The sequence below is a fragment of the Protomyctophum bolini genome (assembly GCF_963924005.1).
Source record: "Protomyctophum bolini genome assembly, chromosome: 5".
NCBI classification, from domain to species: domain Eukaryota; kingdom Metazoa; phylum Chordata; class Actinopteri; order Myctophiformes; family Myctophidae; genus Protomyctophum; species Protomyctophum bolini.
Window position 1 is genome coordinate 6,770,850 of NC_137866.1, and position 24,555 is coordinate 6,795,404.

Consider the following 24,555-nt stretch of genomic DNA (forward strand, 5'->3'; position numbering starts at 1 on the left):
TTAAGTTGGGAACTATGCAAGTTGGGAATAATAAAACCAGGAATGCATACCCCATCCTAGTGTGCAATATCTATTGTCATGGCACTCGTTTTTTCAGACTTTGAGCCTTTCTGTGGAAAGTCCTTATGTCTGAAGACTGTGAAAAGTGGAGCAACATGAGAAAAGTACACAATTGTTTAGTAAATCTACAGATGCATTTATGTTATTTCATGTTGGTAGCACAGTTGACTTGTTAACTCGGTGTGCTAATATGTTGCATAATGTTACCAGAGGGTTGCAGGTTCTGTGTCAGCTTAATGTGTATTATGCTACCACCATGTATCTATTGTACTGGTGTGTTCAGAGCCAGTTACTACAGTCATTGTCTCTGGTTTATACCACACCACAGATCAGCAGGATGGCAGGAGAGAGCCAGACCAGTAATAACATAGTGGCTGGATCAACAATGCCTTCCATACAATATTACTCTTTGTTTATGTATGTTTTCTTTGTTTTCTCCTCAGCATTATCACAAAATGAAGCTTGTATCTGCAAAAGTAAACATTTCAAGAAAGAAGTTCCTAATCATAAAAATAGAAATATAAAACTGCTCACATTTTTATGTTGAGCCCAAGGCCATGACCGATGATTGGAGTAATTACCTTTTGTTGTTTGTACCAGTATAATGAAATGCTGTGAAATCTTGCATAGTGTTTATGTATTTCATTGTTACTGTTGGTTTCACAGGCATGTTCAATATAGCATACATTTACTGATCATTTGTTTGTGTGCACACCAAGGTACCTCAACCTGGAATATGTACAAATTCCTCACACTGCTGTTCCAATGGGGTCACAGACGGTACAGAATTGGAAGTGTCAGTTCCACGCGTCTTTTTCATCGGATGGTGAAGGATCAGAAAAAGCTTCCCATACGTTAATTGGGTATCTCTCTCACACAAACATTTCAGGTTGAATTTGTTAAGTCTTACTTTGATACACCATTCCTCTTCTCTCTCTCCTAGACCTTGTGAAAGATGTGTTGGTGACAAGAGAGCGTCACATCTTTAAGCAGGTGTGTACTGAGCTACAATACAGGTTCATGAGCTGCTAAAAGTGTGTTGGTTTCAGACAGTGCAAGCCAAGGATGAACGCACAAGTCACAATTTATCATCCAACAAACCGATGCCAGATGTTTTGGTCTAATTCTGATTTTGGAGAGTCCCAGACTTTAATTTTTTTTTTTTTTATCACACCCGTGTGAAATAAAAAGTAAACTTTATTTCACTTGCAGTAAGCCTTACTCAAAAGGCAACAAAAGTTGGATAACCTCTGAACTGACAACAATAAAATGATACATTGTGGGTCAATAATTAACAGGCCTAAAAATGTACCCCACCCCTGCTAAACATTGACTAAATGAAGTGGTTATCATACCACACATCAAGAACAATGAGTTTGCAATGGCCATTATTTACCAAGCATTATTTTCAAGAAAGGAGGGTAGTCAAAGAATGTAAGCACTAGCTTTCAGATGACCAGGCAAGGATTCATATAACATAAACTATGATATGGATTGATGCAAATAATTATTCAGAATGATTTGTCTTTATAGAGCTGTATTTATTGCTGCTACAATTGTGGTGCTGGTGATATAACTTTTCACTCTGCAAGAGAGATGGGATGAATTTAGAAAGGGTTAATCTTCGCCATAGACTATCTGGCACTGCCCTCTTGTGGACAAGTCATGTAATGACCTGCAAACGGGTCAGTTTTGCAAAGTTTGGATTACTAGACCTGTGACTTTTGGGCACTGGCCTACTTGGGTTAAGTTGGGAACTATGCAAGTTGGGAATAATAAAACCAGGAATGCATACCCCATCCTAGTGTGCAATATCTATTGTCATGGCACTCGTTTTTTCAGACTTTGAGCCTTTCTGTGGAAAGTCCTTATGTCTGAAGACTGTGAAAAATGGAGCAACATGAGAAAAGTACACAATTGTTTAGTAAATCTACAGATGCATTTATGTTATTTCATGTTGGTAGCACAGTTGACTTGGTGTGCTAATATGTTGCATAATGTTACCAGAGGGTTGCAGGTTCTGTGTCAGCTTAATGTGTATTATGCTACCGTGTATCTATTGTACTGGTGTGTTCAGAGCCAGTTACTACAGTCATTGTCTCTGGTTTATACCACACCACAGATCAGCAGGATGGCAGGAGAGAGCCAGACCAGTAATAACATAGTGGCTGGATCAACAATGCCTTCCATACAATATTACTCTTTGTTTATGTATGTTTTCTTTGTTTTCTCCTCAGCATTATCACAAAATGATGAAGCTTGTATCTGCAAAAGTAAACATTTCAAGAAAGAAGTTCCTAATCATAAAAATAGAAATATAAAACTGCTCACATTTTTATGTTTGAGCCCAAGGCCATGACCGATGATTGGAGTAATTACCTTTTGTTGTTTGTACCAGTATAATGAAATGCTGTGAAATCTTGCATAGTGTTTATGCATTTCATTGTTACTGTTGGTTTCACAGGCATGTTCAATATAGCATACATTTACTGATCATTTGTTTGTGTGCACACCAAGGTACCTCAACCTGGAATATGTACAAATTCCTCACACTGCTGTTCCAATGGGGTCACAGACGGTACAGAATTGGAAGTGTCAGTTCATGGGTCAGGTAAGCTGTGTATCTGTTCCATCCATTTAGTGTACACCGATGCAGGAATGTGAGGAATATTTAATTTGAAATGTGTCCGCAAACAACTGAACTATTTTGGTGAATTGAACTTGTTTTGAAAATAATAATGAAACTAACTTACCTTTCATAATCACTGTGTAATACTTATGTTCTTTATTAAATGTATTGCACCAAAAAAAGGCTTCCAGTGTGTTCAGACCTTGAAACTGGGAGAGCATCCGTGTCATATTAGTGTTGGCTATTTAAAAATGGCAGCTGTAAGCACGGCATGAGATTTTTGACAAATGATTGGCACAGACACGTTTGGTGTACAGGTGTTTGTAGAATTGACCTCGGGTCTTAATGGGTATTGCTGCCCACATTGTCTAAAAGCTGTTTTTTTTTTTGTCTTTTTTTACCGCACCAAGGAGTCTGTCTATGGTGATTGTCGTTGAAAGAAATTGACATTGATTGTGTCTACCCATGGATGTGCAATAACTTCTGTTTTTAGATCTATGACCAGAATCCAAGAGCTGGAGTCGGCCATACAGAGGCCACCAATGAACACCCAAGACAGCACCAGTAGTCTGATATAATCACTGATTTGAACATCATTACAGGATGTTTGGTGGTGGTGGTGGTGGTGGTATATGAGAAAAGGGACAAGCAATGCCTTCATTGCTTTGTGAGTGTGGCCTGGCCTAGATATGGGCAGAGATTAAAATAGGGTGCATTTTGCATCCGCAGTTTGCAAAGTTTATAGTTAAGGGACGCAATAAAACTACACGGTATGCACTACTGTACTGTTTTTCATTCTAGTTTATTTTGCTAGCTTTAGTTACAATAATCATTTCTTCTGTTTTCTACATGAATATAATCACATTATAACCATATAAAATGAAATGGGAGTTAAATGCTGCAATTTGTAAAAATGGCACATTATGACTCCTAACGTCGTTGAAGTGGGACTCATAAAATGTCCCTGGGACTCATCTAAAAGACCATCCCGGGACTCATTACATTGGAAATCTATTTACATCACTGTATGGGTCTAGTGGGTGGTCTAGAGTTTAGTTGTAAATGTCACACAGAGATATTCTTTGTTCTGTTTTGCTTGCCAAAAATACTTTGTATGACAAGATGATTGAGTTTACTGCATTTTGGTAATGGAGATGCAGGCAGAGATGTTGTCAGTCACAGGAAAGACATTTCCTTTAAAAACATTGTAACAATTCACAATCCTGTATTGTAGTTTGTGCAGGTTACTGTATGTGAGGACCAAGAAACTGACCGCACTTGGTATTTAAGTTCACACATCATTGTGCATAGCTTTATTTAGAAAAGGTTGGATTACAAATAGAAGTCATAGATTGTACATTTATTTGCCTGGACTGTATTTTCTCAAAAATAAATGTCAAATGATTACACCAATGATTGCTGTCTTAGTTTTTCCTATGAATATTATACTCTTTATTAAAACGGGTACAATCACACACACATGACAGACCAGTTACAACAGCCTTATGGTTATGGTACACCTTTTAAATACTATGAGCTGAACAAGTGCAAGTTCATGGTCCTGAACACGGCGTCGAGAACCAGTGTTTTATAGAATTTGGTATTTGTCAACAACAAAAGACGTTTCCGAAGAGAACCTGACAGGAGTGTCTCCATCCACGTGGGTCACCTTGGTAACCTGGACGTTGCAGTAGCTGCGCTTGGACACAAAAGACACGTTGACAGGGAAGAAGTTGTCGGGCTGGCCGTTGATGTTGAACTCCAGACAGCCGCTCTTGTTGTTGGCATCGATGATGGGGAGCCGCCACATCAGCGAGTTCTGCTTTCTATCGTGTTCGCACTCGCCATCAATGTCACCGATCACTGGTGCACCCACGCCAGCTGGTACAGGGATGCTGATGACCACATTGTTGAGTTCAAGGCTCTCTTCCTGCAGCTCATATTCCATGATGACATCACACCCACTGACACCCTCTGAAGGCCAGCAAGTTATGGTAAGAGGTATCAGGGACTTATCTGTGGTCTGCAGCCTCCACTTCAGTAGCAATACATCCTGGTTGAGGGGGAAGGAATTCTCTGGGTTCTTCAGACCGATAACTGACTCCTCTGTGAACAGCTTTTTATCTATGTTGGGATGTGTCTTCAGCTCAAATCCCTTTTTGTCATTGTTGTTGATAATGAGACGGATGCGGTTGTTGTTCTCTGTGACTTGGGCTGTGACCTTACCCAGCACCTCCATGTTCAGTAAGCCTCCGCCACGGCTGCATGTCAAAGACATCGTCTCCTTCACGCAGAGCTGCACACTCTCGTCATCGCCTGACGGTAGCAGCGCGTTGGTCTTGGTGGTTTTGTCTGAGCCCCCTCTCCTCGCAACAAAAGCAGGCATAATGGTCTCACCTTCAGATTTAAGCTTGTCTACAAAATCTTCCACCTCTTTCCCTCTGGAATGCAACTTCAGAGCCTTACTTCTGCTGGTCCCACTACTAATGGGTCTGATTGGAGCCATCTTGGGTTTCGTGGGATTCACAATGGTGTCAGCGATGATAGACCCTGGGGTTGAAGACGCTCTGCTGAATGCCTGCATCTTGTTCCCAGAGCGTTCGGCTTCTCTCCTGGCCTGCTGGAGCTCCCTGGCCTTTTTCATCCCTTCCGCTGTGGCCTCTATCTCCTGGATTATCCTTTTGGCGAGGAACTCCTCCTCATCTTGGGAGTACATCTGTGTGAATTTCAGGATCTGTGTCGGGGTCACGTCCTCCCTGTAGCCCAGTAGTGCCACCATCTCATCGAAGGCAAAGATCAGGTCAAAGCAGTGCTTCGATATCTCACTCTTCTTCAGCACAGGACAGTACATTGGAATCACTTGAGAGAATAGCCTGAGTGTCTCCAAGTCCTCCAGGATGTTGCTGTTCTTAGTGGTGAGGAGGACCATGTAGAGTAGTCCCCCCAGCGGCTGGTACACGTAGCGGATGCTGTCGGTCTCCACGAAGGTGTGCTGCTTGCCGGTGGTCATGAGGTATGGGAAAGCAGCGAGGAGAGCTTCAATACGTTTCCGGGTCATCTCCACAAACTGCCGGGACAAGATGGCCTTGCCTGCATGGGTGCAGACTGCAGCTGCCAGAAGCACCATCACTTCCTTATTATAATCTCTGTTAAGACAAAATGGTATTCAATCACAGAGGTAATGTAGAGCAACTGGTGAAAGTGCCTCCTTTTATTCAGCAGATTTGTCTCGTCACGATGACGTGTACTTTCCCATATATGGTGCTGCTGCAAGGTAACCATGGTAACGCGCGTATAGCCACGTCATCAATGTTTACGCTACCGGCGTACCGCGTCCTTTACTTTTGTTTCCATGACAACGATTGTGTTGACGTGAGCGACCATGAAATATATGCGCGAACACGTTGTTTACATTGTATTTGTTGACACCCCGTTGGGTGGATATGGGTCATGTTAATTCCGGTGATCAAATCACGCGATGTGCATCAGGTAACTTCTCGGGGACCCCGAGAACGGCGAGATCAAGTTTGCCTGATATCAGTCGGGGGTAATATTTCGTTGTGATTTGATCTGAGAACCGCACTCTAGAGTCTAGTCTGAGGCGGTTATTAGCGCTACGCAAACTACGCAACTGACAACTGTAGAGCCCCGACGGCTAGACTTTAGCCGCTAGAGGCCCCGAGAGTTCTCCCTGAAAAATGTCTAATATTGCAGCCCGTTCCACGCAGAACTGCGGTCGGTTTGGGGCCGGGGGCCCTCCTCTTGTCCCTCTCTGAGCAGCGCAGTGCCGTGCAGGCGTGCGCTGCAGAATTAGAGCAGATCTACAAGCTCACAACCCGGCGCAGCACGACGCGTTGTGAGCTTGTAGATCGGCCGCGCCGCCGCGCAACGCAGTCGAATTATTCACACTGGATGAAAACCATTGCCAAACATAAACAAGCTGAACACATGTATGTAGCCTAACTGCCTACTCAAGGTGGGAGAAAGATGGTACAACTCACTCTTACCTATTCTACGAATTTTAAATGCATCTGGGGTCACGTAATTTTAAATCATTTGTGATTGCGAATGCAGTGATCACTTACTATGAGACCTAGTTTATGTACATTGCTTTTAAATCACTGTATGATTTGGTGGGAGTGTAACGGACCCACAGGTAATACTTTATTGTTGTTTAGTATATATTCAGTGTTGTGAGGCATTGGAACAGGAAGTGTGCCAACAACTGATCACAGCGGGCTCACGCTGGACAGGTATTTCCTGTTTACATCCGGGCATCATTGTAGATCAAGTTGGGCAATATTCAAATGTCGGCGACTCACTTTAGTAACCGTTTATTATGTCTCAAAAACGCATTACCGATTGTTTTGTAAAACCGGCTCCAATTCCAAAGCCTCCAAAGAGTCTGAGAAGAGAAGGAGAAGCTCAAGCTACTAGTAGTGGTGCTGGCGCTGTTGATGATCTTCCCCGACCCACGGCCCCTCCTGTCACGGTGTCAGTGCCACCGCTGCCCCCCACTACAGCACCTCTGCTCCCGCAGAGACTAATGTTGGTCCCGCGGCCGCCGCCGCCAACATCAACAACGATGTGGATCCACCACAGCCACCCCCGCCAGCCAAATACATTTGTTAATGGGGGATTTGCAAACTGGCGTAAAGCACAAGAAAAGTTCAAAGAACATGAGAAATCAGGGTTGCATTGTCACGCCGTGGAGAAGCATGTTTCATCACCTTTCACTGATGTATGTCCACTCTAACATTCTCAATGATGACAAGAAAGTGGATTTAATCGAGCTCATGAGGACATTTATCTCCATTACTCCCGAGCGCAAATCCACGTTTGGGTTACTGTGAACGTGACATTTGGATTAGGATTACTGTGACATTTTGGGTTAATGTAGCTCTGATCCATAGCCTTCTACTGCTTCTACGATTCTGCCCTGCGCAGTACGCTCTAATGCAACGCATTAGAGCTATGGAACAGAGCTAGGGTTAATGTAAATTGGATTATTCATTATTGTGATTTGTGGAATAACATTTCGTTAATTCGTTTGGATCATTATTGAACTCGACCTGTCACCTGTAGCTGCTCACGTCACCTCACGGTATGTAATAAAAAGTTTAATGTTACTTACCCTAGTCAAAAAGTCCTATAGGATCTTCGAAATGTCCAATAGGATCCTACAGGATTTTGAAATCCTATAGGAATCCTATTGGATTTTTACACATATCCAACACAATCCTATAGGATTGTATCAGCACTTTATAAAATCCAATTGGATTTTCCAAAGTGCCAATAGGATCTTATTGGGACTTGGGTTATATCCAACTTTGGAAAATCCAACAGGATTTTTCAAAGTTTCAATAGGATTCCATTGTAGTATGGGGATTTTGGGTGACGTACAATTCTATAGTTAACCTTCGATAATCATATAATAATAATAATATAATTGTGACCTTCAATTATTTTAGGCCTATATTATGTGTGTGTGTGTGTGTGTGTATATATATATATATATATATATATATATATATATATATATATATATATATATATAATATTGGTTATTGTTACAATGGGAGTGATAAATACACAGGCGCTGGTGTTACTATGGAATTTATGGGAGACGGGGGTGATGCGCGCGTTAGCGCGCGCACACACCTCGTTCTAGAATTTCTCAGAAAACTGTCGTGATTCAAGCAAGACGTAAACTGCCTCTTTGTTTGTTATTGGTTGACAATACGTCACGGTTTCATGTTAAGATCTACAAGCTAACAACTCGACGCGTCGCAACGCGGAGTGAGCTTGTAGATCTGTTCGTTTTTGAGCGCGAGTTTTGAACTTTCCAGAAGGGGAAATAATAAAAAACTGCGTCACGTCTTGGGACTGATGGTCATGGGACATGGACTCCCACTTTCAGCAGTTTATTCAGCGTTTTTTTTAGGTGAGTGTTTATTAAATGGCAAAGAACTCCGTTTTTTATGTCACTGGGGAAACTTTATTTAGGTAATTTGCTATTTGTTTGCATACTTATAGTATAATACTGGTCCCGTGGAGGGGCTATTTTGTACCGTGTTTTGGTGTGGTTGCTTTGAAGACGGTGGAAATGGTTGTTTATGGATAGTGAGTATTTTTAATATAAGCCTTCCATTTGGTAAAAACACAGGCTTTAACTATTCTTCGGGTGCAGTTGCCCAACTATATCAGGGCAGGCCTATTATTAATTTGCAACTGTCATGTCACCCCTGGCGTCGCGACACATGTGACCTTAATTGTAGTTCGGCTATTTTCAATATAGGGCATAATTATGAGTTCAAATATTGAAAATACCCTATTGACAAGCTTACAACGGTCACATAGTGACTTGTTTAGGGCGGTTGGTGTAGAATCTGTAGATAATCTATTTTGATATATTATTAGTCCACTTGCCAGAATGTGAACCCAGGCATATCGAGTAGGCCCTACACCAAAGTTGTAGGCTGTTAGAAATGTTGAGTATGGGTCCCACTCCCCAGCATGTAGAAACTGACAGATGCTAATGTATTGCATATGTTTTCATAATTGGCATAATATGTGACCATACCATTAACAACCTATAAGGGAACCAAAATCTAAATTTTATCATGCTTTAAGGGTTTTCATGATGCTGAATCCATTCCAAGCATTAGGTTTGCACACAATACAATTTACAATTTACAATTTAGGCATTTAGCAGACGCTCTTAATCCAGAGCGATTTACATTAAGCAAGAACAAAAGCATGGGAACAACAAAACATTACAATACACACCTTGGGCTAAGAACGGCCGTAGCCATCAGCACATTTGGGCAAGTGCTACATAAAGCATGATGACATTTCTTTTTGCCTTCTATATATTATGCCAATTATGAAGATTGCTCAACATATGCAAGTTAGCATCCGGCAGTTTCTCCATGCTGGGGAGGACCCATACTCAACATTTCTAACATAAAACCTTGGTGTACTCTACTCAACATGTCCGGGTTCACAATGGGGCTCCATGGGCTGGCAAGTAGACTATAGTAGGGCATAATGGTTCTCAAAGTGGGGCCTGGGCCGGGGTACAGGAGGTAAAATAGCAAAGAATCTGTTAGACCACTATGTTATACTTTGGCTATTCCAAAATGGCCAATCCTCAAGCTCACAACATTGCATTGCAAGGCAATTGCATTGCAATAGGCTGTGAGTTTGTAGATTGGCTATAGCTATTTCCTTGAAACTTTGTGAAATGTCCTGATTTAATTTTGAATTAATACCACAAATCTCCTATGGGAATCACTGGTGCAAAATTGGGCTTGAGACCAGATATTATGTTGAATAGCCAACATGAGTAATATAATGTTAAGTTAGTTGCTCTACTTATCTACCAGTATGTATTTATTTTATTTTATGTTATGTATATAACTTGTTGTATTAGTATGAAAGTGATGTATTGGTATGAAAATGTGTTTACATAAAGATTACCAGAATAGTAATTAATTTAGTTATACTGATGATTTCATTGTAGTTCACCATTTATGCTGGTCATCTCTCTGAGTTATCTTTTCTTCCTCTCATTATTCCTCTGCAGAGAGCCCGCTACAAGAACATCATGTGATCACGCCAGCCAACCAAGTTGAGATGTCCACCAGTGCTGAGGATGGCCATAGACAGTCGAGATCCTGATCTGAAGAGTGCAAGTAAGACAAAACTACCAAGTCTTTTGATCCAGACTCTTTTCAACCACCTCAGTAAGACAACAATGTATAAGTTTCTACTACGTATGCCATTCTAACTTGAGTAATTGTCACGGCACTGCACTGTATCGCTATGTAAAGATTCATCATAGAAGTATCCATGTCAGATGGACCATTCCACCTCACACGGGATGTTGCAAATAGTGAGGAGAGATTATTTTCATTTGAGAGAGAGAAAAGGTTACATCATCATAACTGACCAGTCATTGTAGGGGTCCATTCATGTACTCTACTGTATACTGTACTTAACAACATAAAACAAGGTATATTTCAAGAGCAAGGGGTCGCAGTAAACATCCACCCTAAATCTTCTTCTTCCACACTGGGAGAAAAACAGCATCTGAAAGTTTGATGGGATGCATTTTTACATGCATTTTTACAGGAGAAGATGACCGAAGCATTAAAGAGCATTTGAGAGTCATGAAATAGGACCATCCAGACCTAGAGCTCCCCAAGAAAGGTTGACACGAATCAAAATTGGTCCAACCACAGCACAGAAGAGACGCTCTCTGAGTTCCCATGTCTCAGACTATCCAAAATAGTAAGTACAATAATGTGTCAATTGTCTCCTCATTTAATTGCATGAGTTATGACTATATTTTATACACGTTTCCTCTACTTTGCCTTCTAAAGCTCGCTTGGGATCTGAGAGATATCGCCAACATTGATGTGGACCAACAAATCCTCAATAAGCTCGCTGCGATGGCAGAAAAAAGGTAATTGCCAGAATCTAATTTGGTTAGATTTTCAAGTAACAAAAACTGACTGATGGCAGTAGCACCCTGAATCACTCACTCACTACTAGACTGACATTTGTTCTCGTGATTTTAAAGGATTATGAAAATAACATTATTATAATAAATCTTTGTATTTTCTTTTTTTAAGGCCTCCAATCGGAAGCAGCAATTCTGCTCTTGCCTGCACTATTCAAGGAGAAACCAGAGTTGCTGTTTGAAGTTGAGGTGAGCCATGAACCGTTCACTAGTGTGAGAAGCACTATGTAATTGAAGCACATTTTATTATTGCATTAGTTTTTATATTATCATATGGTTGTTTCTGTTTTTGACACAGTGGCTCTGCAGGAAACTAGCCAGAGGGTGTGTGTTTGTCTGATGGTTAATGGTATTCCCTCTCCCCAGGGCCAAGCTCAGACCAGCACTGATATGTCGACACCAAAGATGATGCTGAAAGGCTGCAGGGAGGGTCACCACACCATGCTGTCGATGGATGACCAGGTAATCACAGAGGAGAGTATGAACATCTCAATGGCACTGGGACTCCTACTGTGCATATATTTTGTGTTCACAATCCAGTACCCTAAAGGTTTGAAAAAGTCACTGACCTTTTTGGAGTGTGTTGTTCTGAAATTGAAGGATGCAGGCAAACTTCCTGTCACAGTAAAAAGAGTGTACAACTCCATCTATGAGTAGCATATATGTAGGAGTCAGTGTTCTCTCTCTATGTCTGGATGGCCACTTGAGAGTCAGCTAAAAAGCAAGGTCTTTGCCCCTGGACTGGGCCTCTTCTAATTCTGGATTGTACATTTTGTTTTAGAAATCCTGAAAGACTGTCAAAGTGTCAAAAACAGTCAAGTGTGTTGCTGACCATTATAATGTTGTTTCACAGAGAAGAACTTTAAAGGGATAGTTCAGATTTTTTTTAACTGTATGAAATACTTGAAATACTATTAATATAGTGGTTGCAACTGTATTCATTGATTGCCCGATTGAGTCCCGTGGTGGGAGTTCTGCTCTGGTTTTTGTGAAATATTAAGTTCCGGTCATTTTGTGGGGGGGCACTGAAGCCACGCATTAAAAATAAATGAATCCACAACATCATTTCTATTGTTCTAAAATATTAGTGCAAAATTGTTTACCCCTCTATCACACGGAACTATGTTTTTTGTGTCCGTATCACTACGCCCAAAAATATAGTTCCATGTGATAGAGGGGTCAAAGTCAAACTAATATTTTAAGGTCAACAATATAAATGATGTTAGTTTTATGGATTAATTTACTTTTACTGCGTGGTTCCAGTGCCCCCCCACAAAATGACCGGAACTACTTAATATTGACAAAAACCAGAGCAGAACTCCCACCACGGGACTCAATCGGGCAATCAATGAATACAGTTGCAACCACTGTATTAATGGCAATACTTTCTTGGATAATTTCTTATAGGATAATAATCCCATAGAAAAAATCCTATTGGACTTTTTTTATAGGATTATAATCCTATAAGAAAATATCCAATAGGATTTGTTCCAAAATCTTATAGGATTTTGTAATTGGATTTCCAATAGGATTTTTTCTATCGGAATCCTATTGGACTTTTTAGGCATAATATTATAAGAAATTGCCATGCTGCCGCCGAGCAGTTGTGAAACTTGTGATTGATTGATTGAAATTATTTCAGTTTGCAGAATTACATTACATTTCAAGCACAAACTCAATACAAAGACAGTTAACTGTGAGTGTTGTTGTGAGTTGTGTGTTGTCAGTGTGAGTGCAGAGTGCGAAAGTTGCCTACAGAGTTGTTCTATATACATTTGTCACTGAATGTCTGGTCATGATCAGATCTATATGTAGTGTTATAAATTAAGGGATGATATTGTCATTGTTATGCGGCGCAGGTTTAGAGTATATACTCTTAAGGGCGCAGGTCATTCTTTTCAACGTGCACGCACATTTTTAACATGTGTGCACGCGCATTTTTTTCACGCAGCCCCCCCCCCTAGTGTAAAGTAGTTCCCACGGTTAACGTGATCTAGGTGGGAAGGTGCTGTGGTACCAGGAGGTGCATGCATAGTCGAAGCCACCTTGTACGAGGGCTCCTTCAGGGTCTTCAAGGTGTTTTTGTTGACCAGTGAGGAGATCCTGTATAGGAATCTTGTTCTTTGGTTGACTTTTTTTTACTTCAAGTAGCTAAACGTATATATTTGGCTATATAGAAGTTTATATTTGTAGTTTGTAGGCCTACGTCTCTAAATGTTATGATGAATTGAACATGGTGGACCCTATTGTAAACAAGTGTAACGCTTTATGGTGTCGTGACGTCCACAGTTAGGTTTTGTATTGAGTTGTGCTTGAAAATGTACTGTAATTCTCCAATCTGTTGATAAATACTTAAATCAATCAATCAATCAGACAGACAGACATTCAAGCAGTGATTGTTGCTGTTCCGAGATACTCCTCAAGAGGGCGACATCAACATATGGAAAGACTGCATCATGTAGTTTGTAGGTTTACAATGAGAGTTCAGACTTCACAGTGCCCACGTTGCTTTCGCCTTCGCTCTGGGAGCAGCAGTAGGCTTATACTAGAGGCTCATTCGTAGTCTGGATTTTCGGTGGTGAGGTGACGTACTACTGACCACTCTTTTCTGAAGCCAAACAGAAAGAGGAATCATGCAATTCACATTCTCAGTTATTCCACATGAGCAACCAGTAGAACTGAAATATACTGGCTGATGATTTGATTAAGCCATTTTGTGATGAGATAAATGAAATGCTCAGTGCATTAACCCATTCTGACCGGGCACCCATTTTGGTGTTAGCATCATGTTATGCTTTACCTATTGAAAAATAGCAGACCTACAAGCTCGTATCGCGCCACCGAGTGGCGCGATACGAGCTTGTAGGTCTGCTATTTTTGAAAAATTCGAAGAACGACTGACATTTTTAGAATCTGATCTCAGGTCAGAATGGGTTCATCAGACCAGTGTGTGTCCAGTGGAAACCTCGTATGAATCTGATCTCAGGTCAGAATGGGTTAACTGCATTTAGCTGTGACAGTGGATAACAACTATAAGTCCAGTGATGTGCTGAGTTCAAGGTGGTCTTCTGCAGGTACATATAAGAATATTAGGCCATACTTATTTATGTTTGGTAAGATTATAATTTAGACATTGCAGCAGCATAATTAAAAACAAAACAAAAACGGCACACACTCAAAGACAAAATAAATCAACAGCAGCTGTGTGTGTGTGTGTGTGTGTGTGTGTGTGTGTGTGCGTGTGCGTGTGCGTGTGCGTGTGTGTTTGCGTGCGTGCGTGTGAATACAGTTTGGTATTTCTCATGCAGGTCTCACAAAAATCTGGAATCAGGACATTTAGTTGGGACAGACAGTTCAGTCAGGTGACAAAATAAGAAACTCCCTGAATTAACATTAGTAGAGTAACATATTGGAATGCATATCTGTTCCATATACGGGTGAACTGCATGACACAATTAAACATTTATCATCTTGTTGTGCTCTGCAGCTGCGCAGCATGTGTAAAAATGCTGAGCAGCCCAATTCAATTGTCATTGATTTTTTTTAGGAAAAGAATATCTATCTAATATGAGTAGGGTTTGTTATTGGGGCATGGATGGGGCAGTCACACGCTAGTGTTTATTTAGGAACAGTGACTAATGTTTTATAGAGATGTGAAAATAGTGATGTGGATGAGTAAGGCCTCACTCAGACCTTCACAACAGATTGTTAACTTGTGCTGATGCATGAGACTTGTTTACTGATGCAAGCCCGCAATGCATTTCCAATGGGAGTCACATGGTTTGACACAACATTGTTGTATATGGCAGTCGAAACACAGCCGGAAGCCGTACAACAAAAATGTTGTGTCAAACCATGTGACTTCCATTGGAAATGCATTGACACTTACCCTTTGTTTACATCTAGCATCCAACAATATTGTATGCTATAGATCGATAGGTGTGAGTGAGGCCTAATCCTTCCCCATATTGTACATGAGTGGGGTGAGTGCATGTATGTACAATGCATAGATATATGTCTATGTGTACAGTATGTGGACACCAAGACAATGCCTGAACCCGTCAGCGATGGAGTCCCGCATATAGTCTCTGTTATGGGAACTGCCCATAGATCCGAAGTCCCGTTAGTCCGAACATGCACTGCTCCCGTGCTTGCGGTTAGGTTTAGGTTTGCTCCCGTGCTTGCGGTTAGGTTTAGGTTTGCTCCCGTGCTTGCGGTTAGGTTTAGGTTTGCTCCCGTGCTTGCGGTTAGGTTTAGGTGAGGGTTAGAGATAGGGATAGTAATTTCGGAACAATGAACCTTCTGACTAATGACATGTTACCCTCTGTTATGAGATCTGCAATGGTTCTCAATGTGGTCCAGGGACACTCACGGTTCCTTGATGGGGGTCTATAACTCAAGAGTTATGGGGGTCCTTGAAATTTAAATGTGTGAGAACCACTTAGAGGTCCCTGCGAATCAAAACACTACTGATCACCTTTATCCCATGATGAAACACTTCTATCTTGATGAGAGTGGTCCCTTCCAGGAGGACAGTGCCCCATCCATAGGGAGTGCGGTGCCACTGAACGGTTTGATGGGTATGGATATAGTGTGAATCCTTCATTATGCTATGACCGACCCAGTTGAAAACCCTGATGGACCGACGCATATTAAGACCGCAATCTCCAGTCTCCACCATCATCGTCAAAACACCAAATCAGAGAAGATCTTTACATTCCAACAAATATCTTTTGTTGGAATGGTGTTCCTTCCCTCTAGTGGATTTGGTGGCCCGCCGTGTGTGTGTGTGTGTGTGTGTGTGCGTGCGTGCGCGCGCGTGTGTGCACATGTGAACGTTCGTGTGCGTATGTGTGTCACAGGGATGAAGGCAGCATTCATGAGTGCAATGGATGCAATAGATCTAATTGTCTTAAGTGGTTTTATAAACGCCTAATTGGATAACACTTTTAAGCTTTATACAGCGCTCAACACATCTCTCCTTCGTCACACACACATCAACATCTCCCTCTCTCTCCTCTCCTCAGCTCTCTCTTTCTCCCTCCCACACTGTAAAATCCTGAGTGTTCATTTATTAACAGTGTAAAATGGGCCCAAATGTACAGTACCTACTCTGAACGTGTATGGATTCTGAGAGTGTAAATATGGATAAAATGTTATGCCCAGAGTTCCAAGTAATACTGATAACTGTGTGTGTGTGTGTGTGTGTGTGTGTGTGTGTGTGTGTGTGTGTGTGTGTGTGTGTGTGTGTGTGTGTGTGTGTGTGTGTGTGTGTGTGTGTGTGTGTGTGTGTGTGTGTGTGTGTGTGTGTGTGTGTGTGTGCGCGCGTGCCCGCACGCGCGCGTCACACTGCAGTTCACTGGTATAAAGTATTCCAGTCAGGCAGGCTGAGTCACTCTTACGGTAAACTGAATTAATAACGAATGGGGGTTGGGGTCTATCTGTGTGTGTGCACACGCTTGTGTGTGTGCACATTCCAAGGCTAAATGACATGTCCTAGACAATGCCAGACATGAGCCAAGGACGTGAGAGGAGAAACGACGATCTCCATCAGCTATATTGATCACCATTTTACCTCCCCTCCCCTCCCCCCACCCACCACCACACAAGAATACGCACACACATACGCACAGTCACACACAAACGTACACATGTGCAGTGTGCACGCGCACACACAGGTTAAGTGAATTACGCCCCTCTGAAGGAAGATAAGAGTGGAAGGAAGAAAAGCAGTAAGGTGGGAGAGGAGGAGAGCGAGGGTTGAACACAGGCTGAGGGAGGAGATAATGAAATGAAACAGGAAAGCACATTTAGCACCAGATCAGAAGATGAGTGAATGAGAGATGGCATTTATAGGCAGATCAGGGAGTTGCATTCTTTTTGGTTGTTTGTCTAAAGTGGCTGCAGGTCATTATAGCCTGCACATTAACCGTGGTGCCCCTATTTTGGGCAATTCTGCAATTCCTTTCAAACAAGAATATGCTATCTAAATTACATTCTTAAAATATGTGGGCGAGACATATTTGAGGGGCGCTAGAAATGACATCTAATTAGCCAAGACTATGGTTTTAATGGTGTAACAAAATGACGGCAGTGGTCCATGAGGCGCAGGCCACATATAGGCTTTGGCCTGACAGCGCGTCGCGTGTTCGAGTCCCGTTCATGACCACCTTTGCTGCGTGCCTCTCCCCTTCTCTCTCTCCCTCTTTCCTGTCCGTCTTCACTTGATACTATCAATAAAGGCAAAAACATATTTTAAAAATAAATAAATAACGGCACTACTCGATCGTGACGCCATGTGGTAGCCAAGTCGATGGACTTTTAATGTTTGCTTAACAAACGGCACACAAAACATCAGGACTCCCAGCCAAGTCTAACGGACTTTTAATGCTTGTGTATTGTGCATAGTACAATTGTTACAATTTGTTTAAAGAAGCGACAACAGGCCCCAAACGAGTGTGATTTTTGAGGAGCTATGCCCAGTCTGTGTGTACCCCATAGAGATGATTTGATTGGCTGTATGTATTGAGGATAACAAGTGAAACGTAAAAGTGAGGACGCAAATTGTGATTGGCCAGAATGAGATGTACTGTATGATGATAAGAGCGCCCCTCACTTCACACTAACAAATACACAAGAACAAGTGACAAAGACACATAGTAAACACAAGAACAAGTGACAAAGACACAACTAGCATCTACTGAACAAAGGTTAAGAGCTGGGGGGTGAGGTGGAGTCATATATATAAAAGTAGTTATCATGAAACATGCGTAAGATAAGAACGTAACAGTGGAATATCTATGTAAACTATATATATACTATATTATATAACATGTGTACTATAAATTGCTATGACTAAATAAAATGCAATTATAGTGCTGTGTGCGTAACATGCTATAAGTCTGTTTAAAATACTAGTCTACATGAAGTGCTATTTTTTAAATACTATCTAGTCTACATAAAGTGCCATCGTAGCATGAGTAAAGTTTTGAGATGCGACTGAGGCCTGTATAAGGAGCTGGGGTTGACTCACTTGGTGAGAAAGGGTCTGATCCTTCAGATGTACCTACTGTACAGGATTGACTGAGTGGCCACTGCAACATGTGCCTTGAATGACAGCTGACTGTCCGGGTTCAACACCCAGGGCTCTTGGAACAGAAGTCACCAGGGAGTTGTAGATCCTGCAGGGGGCAGCACTGAGGCTATATCTGGTAGAAGGGAAGTGTGTTGAGCATTGAGGTGGTGCATTGGAGTTGTATTGTTCTTTCTGCTTTTTGGCAATGTAAACGTATGTTTTCTCATGCCAATAAAGCCCTTTGAATTGAATTGAGAAGACATTCACTGTGAGATGTCAGTCAGGCATGCACTCTTCAACAAAGAGTGCAGAGGGAGGGAAGGAGGAAAAACAGTTTAGTGTGCAGTGATGGGAGAGCTTGTCAGAGGGGATGACAGTGCAACAAGATTTGGACGTATAGAGGGAGAGGAGGAGGAGGAGGAAGCCGCATCTCTGGGGGGATCCCAGTCAAAGGGTTTACGAGGGGATGATGAAAGCAAACCTTCCCTAGAATCCTGCTAGGTCCAACCAGTCAATATATTCAGGAAGGGAGGAGATCCATGTGAGTGCCACGGTCAGAAATGGTGTCTACTATAAGAGAAACCGATGTTACACAAATACTGTGTTGATAGGCTGTTGAGCCTTATGTAGGGGGGGGGGGGGGGGGGGGGGGTCCTGAGCCCTGAGCCCTGACCCTTTGTTTGGAAGCCAGTGGTGGGCAGCGTGAAGTGCTTCTGTGATGAGTATAGTGCTGTTTCAGTGGGGGTTCAGTGGGATCCAATGTAATTCAACAGGTTATTCTGTGAGAGGTGGAGAGAATTAACCCATTCTGACCGGGCACCCATTTCGGTGTTGGCATCATGTTATGCTTTAGCTATTGAAAAATAGCAGATCTACAAGCTCATAGCGCGCCACCGAGTGGCGCGCTACGAGCTTGTAGGTCTGCTATTTTTGAAAAATTCGAAGAACGACTGACATTTTTAGAATCTGATCTCAGGTCAGAATGGGTTAATCAGACCAGTGTGTGTCCCGTGGAAACCTCGTATGAATCTGATCTCAGGTCAGAATGGGTTAAGCTGGTTAGAAACAACAATGTGAGTTTTGTAAAGAAAGGAACATGCATGTCGTGGCCCTCGGAAGGGACAGTGGACCCCAGTGGATACAATATAACACTGGATTTATTTTACTGTGCAGGAAAAGTCAGACCAAACCAAATGTAAAGCATTCCGGTCGCTGTAAGCCAGTTCACACAGTGGACAAAAGGAGAAAAAAATGTAGTCTTTATGATATCTGAGCTTAGTTTTCATATTTTGTCATAACAAGGCGCGCTCGCGCGTGCGCTCGCACACACACACACACACACACACACACATACACACACACACACACACACACACACACACACACACAAATAGTACTAAAAAAATACAGATTTTCAACCCAATAAATTTGGTAAAGTTTTGTCGTGGTCATATAGTATAATGTAATCAATCAATCAATTATAATAAAGTAACCTAAGTCACATGTAAAATCACACTGTGGCTGCTGCCAGGCCGGCCCCCACCTCAACATCCCCCTTTACTGCCAGTGAAAGAGCACTGTCCATCTGCCACCCACAAACACACACAGTCACACACACACACACACACACACACACACACACACACATGATCGGGTGGGGGTGTGCGTTTGGCTGCTTCCTCTGTTTGGCACGAGTCACTGGCCATTAGAAGTGTACGAAAGAACAGGATTTACATTTTTACTGATACGGGGGTGGTGGTGGTGGGGGTGGGGGTGGGGGGAGGACGAGAGGAGAAGGAAGAGAGAGATAAGAAGCAGACCTAAAGAGACCGAGGGAGGGGGGGGGGGGGGTCTTGATGAAAGGAGAGGTGGGATCATGTTGGAGAGGGTACCGTAAGCCCACTCAAACGTTGACCACGAGTCTAACCTATAGTCTTTTCTGTTGCATAGATAGATACTTCACCCATGAGTACATGGGGGACATTTCTATTGATTTTGGCAAATGACACCAGCCATCATCATACAACTAGAGAATATGCAATTGCATTAGGGCTATAAAGTGAATGTGTGGCTACTTATACTCGTCCTGGCGTCTGTGGCTCATAGTCAGGAAGGATAGCACAATGGCCAGAGAATCGAAATGGTTCCATATTATGGCACAATGCCGGTATACCGTTCCCGGCATTGTGCCGAAGTCTCTTCGAGCAAGATGCTGAACTGCTAACTGCTCCCATGGGGTGTTGCTCAATAGCCGCCTATAGTGCAATACTTAGGATGTGTTAAATAGCAGAGGACATATATACAGTGGAGGACACAGATATGAAAGATGTGCAAATGAACGTGGCTGAACTCCTTCTCCCGCAGTTCCCACGTCACTGACTGTACTGTGTGAATATTCACTATAATCACCAATAAAGCTTAATGTTCTGCTTTTAAAAAATACATAGAAAGACTGACAGATCATTGTCATATATATAATATAATTATAATTTCATATTGTTTTATTTCAATATTTACAGAATATACAGTATCTATTTTCCACATCATTTCGGATTTATATGAAGGCAGAATTGGCTGTATTCCTGATGTCTGATTTTCCCCCCTTAATGCGTTCAATTTGAACCAATGTTTGTTGCATCAATGATACTGAAAGAAACGGTATAGACTTGTGTCGGTTAATGTAAAACACCCTGAATCGTTTTACAGTAAAACATTATCCTTTTGGTGTCTTTACCAGCCCACCGGACAGCCATGGAAGGAGGGTGGTGGGGGGTGGTGGTTGTTAAAGAAGGAAGGAGGGGCAGGAAGGTACCAGGGGAATTGGGGGGAAAGAGAGAGAGAGAGGGAGGGAGGGAGAGAGAGAGAGAGAGGCTGCCATATGAAAGAGGTGATGTCATCTCTCGGAGACAGCCAATCGGGAGGCCGCGAGGAGAAATGGAAGGGAGGAGAGACACGGAGCTCAGATGCGGGGTGTGTTTCTCTGAACCACTGCAGCATCACTAGGAGGTGTGGGTGGACGCCAGAAAGAGGCACGACTCAGTGAACATAAGGCAAAAAAAAAGGAGAGAGATTGGAAGAGAGACCTACACACACGCCATCCCATAAACGAGAGAGAGAGAGAGAGAGAGACAACGGATATAGAGAACGAGAGACACAATTAACGCGTCACCTGCAGAGGTAAGAAGAAGCATGCCGGGGGAAATGCAGACAAAAGCATGCCACCACCACGCTGCCTGTGCATGTGCGTGCGTGCGTGCAAGCGTGCAAAGTCAGTCTATGTGTGTGTGTGAGAGTGATTGTGTGCGTCAGTGGGTGTGGGATACTACAGTGTGTGGAGAGCAGGTGACTCCGTAGTGTAAAAAGTGTTCATGTGTGTGTGTGCGTGTGCGTGTGTGTGTGTGTGTGTGCGTGTGTGCGTGCGTGCGTGTGTGTGTGTGTGTGCGCGTGCGTGTGTGTGTGTGTGTGCGTGTGTGCGTGCGTGTGTGTGTGTGTGTGTGTGTGTGTGTGTGTGCGCGTGTGTGTGTGTGTGTGTACCTGTATGTCAATGGTCACTATACCCTACAGTATGTGTCAGCGGTTGGAGTGGTGATGTGTTACATAAGACAAGGTATTGACAACAGTGGTGGGTGGTGGGTGGGGGGGTGTACTGTAGGTTTTGATGTCTTTGTGTAGTCGGAGTTATTATGCTGTCTGTGAGACAGTCCAGTCTAAAGATGAGGTTCAAACAGCCATTCACAATTCCCCCTAATGGAGACAAATAAGCTCTGTGTAGGCAAATCATATATACCTACACACTGCTGCTTATAGGGAGTGTCTGTCTGTCTGTCTGTCTTCACTTGTTTCAGCTTGTATTTCTTTTTTGTCATCTGCAATGTTGTGTTTGTATTGATATTGGATGAAAAGACTGTCAGGAACATCATAGTGGTGAATGGTATGGTACGATACTTGCTGTGGAGTGAATGCTGACTCTTTTCAGTTTCAGTTTCATTGATTGATTGATTGATTGATTAAAATATTTATTAACAGTTTGTAGAATTACAGTACATTTCAAGCACAAACTCAATACAGAGACTGTTAACTGTGAGTGGACGACCCAATAAAGCATTACACTTGTTTACAACAGGGTCCACATGACTCATGTCGGCGCCGGTTCACAAACTTTTCAAGGACTATCAAATGAACATGCATTCGGCCACCGGGCCACGGGTCGGACCCCCATTTGGAAATATGTTTTATGCACAGGGATCGCCATACTGTACATGTACACGATTTTAATTCAAATTCTTTTTAACCAAGTATATATAGGGTTAAAGTGGTCAAACTGATTGTGACACTATGATAACATTAACTATACTTTCGCTGCATGCTGCAAGGGGGACCCCTTGGAACCTTCTCAAAGACCCCCATGGGGGACCCCGGAACCCACTTTGAGAACCACTGACTGATGTTATTCTTGTCTTGATAGTTTAACTCTGAGGATGTAAAAAGTATTATTATTTTTTTTGTTTTACACCCTCAGAGTTTAATTTGCATTCCGAAGGTTTTCTTTTCCTTGTGGGCTGTCTCACTTCTGCACACTAACTCTAGTTCCTCCTCGCCACTTGTCTATTTGCCCTGGGATTCCACTTTAGCCTCTTAGCAACTTTGAACACACACACACGCACACACACACACACACGCACACACACACACACACACACACACACACACACACACGCACGCACACACACAGTGTCACAGACACACATACACACACACACACACACACACACACACACACACCTATCCCTCGTCGTTTTCACTGTAGAAATGTCTTTGGCAGCAGATGGGTTCAAATTGGGGGCCTGAGATACAGAATCTGGAGAAAGGGAGAGAGGGAGAGGGAGAGAGAGAGAGAAAGCCATATTGACAGTGAGAGGAGGTGAGCAACAGGCACACACACACACACACACACACGCACGCACGCACAATGTGCTCTGTTAAGTTTGATCAAAAGCATCACATGAGAGATTATTCTTGTTGATCTCGGTACATCACACCACAATCCCATAATGCAGTGCACATGATGTTGCAAATGGACACCGTGTTAACCCATTCTGACCTGAGATCAGATTCATACAAGGTTTCCACTGGACACACACTGGTCTGATTAACCCATTCTGACCTGAGATCAGATTCTAAAAATGTCAGTCGTTCTTCGAATTTTTCAAAAATAGCAGACCTACAAGCTCGTATCGCGCCACTCGGTGGCGCTATGAGCTTGTAGATCTGCTATTTTTCAATAGCTAAAGCATAACATGATGCCAACACCAAAATGGGTGCCCGGTCAGAATGGGTTAAGTAGTAACGCCACATTTGATGTAGTTAACCATTTAAACACTTTACACTTATAGTTCACACTCTATATACCTCTCTGTTGTTCCTTGGTGGAAACTCACGTTCTTATAGGTAAAAGAACAAATACTGCAATGTAGAAATACTCTGTCACATGTTCTGTTTACGGGTAAAAGTCATCCGTTTACAGTAAAAGTTATCATCGCAACAGCATTGTGAGCTTGTAGATCCGCTATTTTCAAAAGGACAAAATGTATATAGGGCTGAAGTGGTTAATGTAAATGTACTGTAGGTTTTGTATTAATAATCAAAATCTACCAAGTAACTATAGTGAATAAAGTTTTCAAATAATTGTAGTGGAGTAAAAGTACAATATTTGCTTCTGAGATGTAGTGGAGTAGAAGTAAAAGTATTGGAAATTGGAAATACTCAAGTAGAAATACCTCAAAATTGTACTTGCGTGCAGTACCACTTTTGACAGGCTGGAATGGCTTAGGGTCGACGACAGAGTACAGCATCTTGCAATGGGTCTGGTCCACAAGATTGGATACACCACCAATAATACCCATGTACCTGTCTAGATACTTCACCAATATACCCATGTACCTGTCTAGATACTTCACCAATATACCCATGTACCTGTCTAAATACTTCCTTAATGTCAACGAACACCAGAGGGATCAGTTCAACAAACCATGTGCAACCCAGATTCGGCACAAACAAGAGACTAAATTAATTTCGCTCCTATATGCCACAAAAATGTGGAACGCCCTACCAACTGTCATTAAGACATGTGAATCCCTTGACTCCTTCAAAACCGCCCTCAAAGGGCACCTACGGACGGCTGCAATTAGAAACTGGCCCCCGTAAAATCTGAATGGGCCCAGCAGTCTGCCACCAAACGCCCTTTAGGCCGAGGTCGCTTCTCGC

General features: G+C 42.5%; 2 protein-coding genes across 2 annotated transcripts in view; one reads left to right on the forward strand and one right to left on the reverse strand.

The window, feature by feature from the left end:
* Positions 1 to 4,277: 4,277 nt before the first annotated feature.
* Positions 4,278 to 5,816, reverse strand: LOC308315215 (coatomer subunit delta-like; the record flags this gene model as incomplete). The annotated part of the gene is made up of 1 exon (XM_080763084.1): positions 4,278 to 5,816. The coding sequence occupies one exon, from the start codon at positions 5,814 to 5,816 to the stop codon at positions 4,278 to 4,280; it is 1,539 nt and encodes a 512-aa protein (XP_080619210.1).
* A 15,480-nt stretch (positions 5,817 to 21,296) lies between these two features.
* Positions 21,297 to 24,555, forward strand: part of LOC308316111 (neural cell adhesion molecule L1.1-like) — a 70,925-nt gene continuing 67,666 nt past the window's right edge. Inside the window, exon 1 of the mRNA XM_080764506.1 lies at positions 21,297 to 21,468. The gene's annotated coding sequence lies outside the window, so the exon portion shown is untranslated. The remainder of the gene's footprint in view (positions 21,469 to 24,555) is intronic.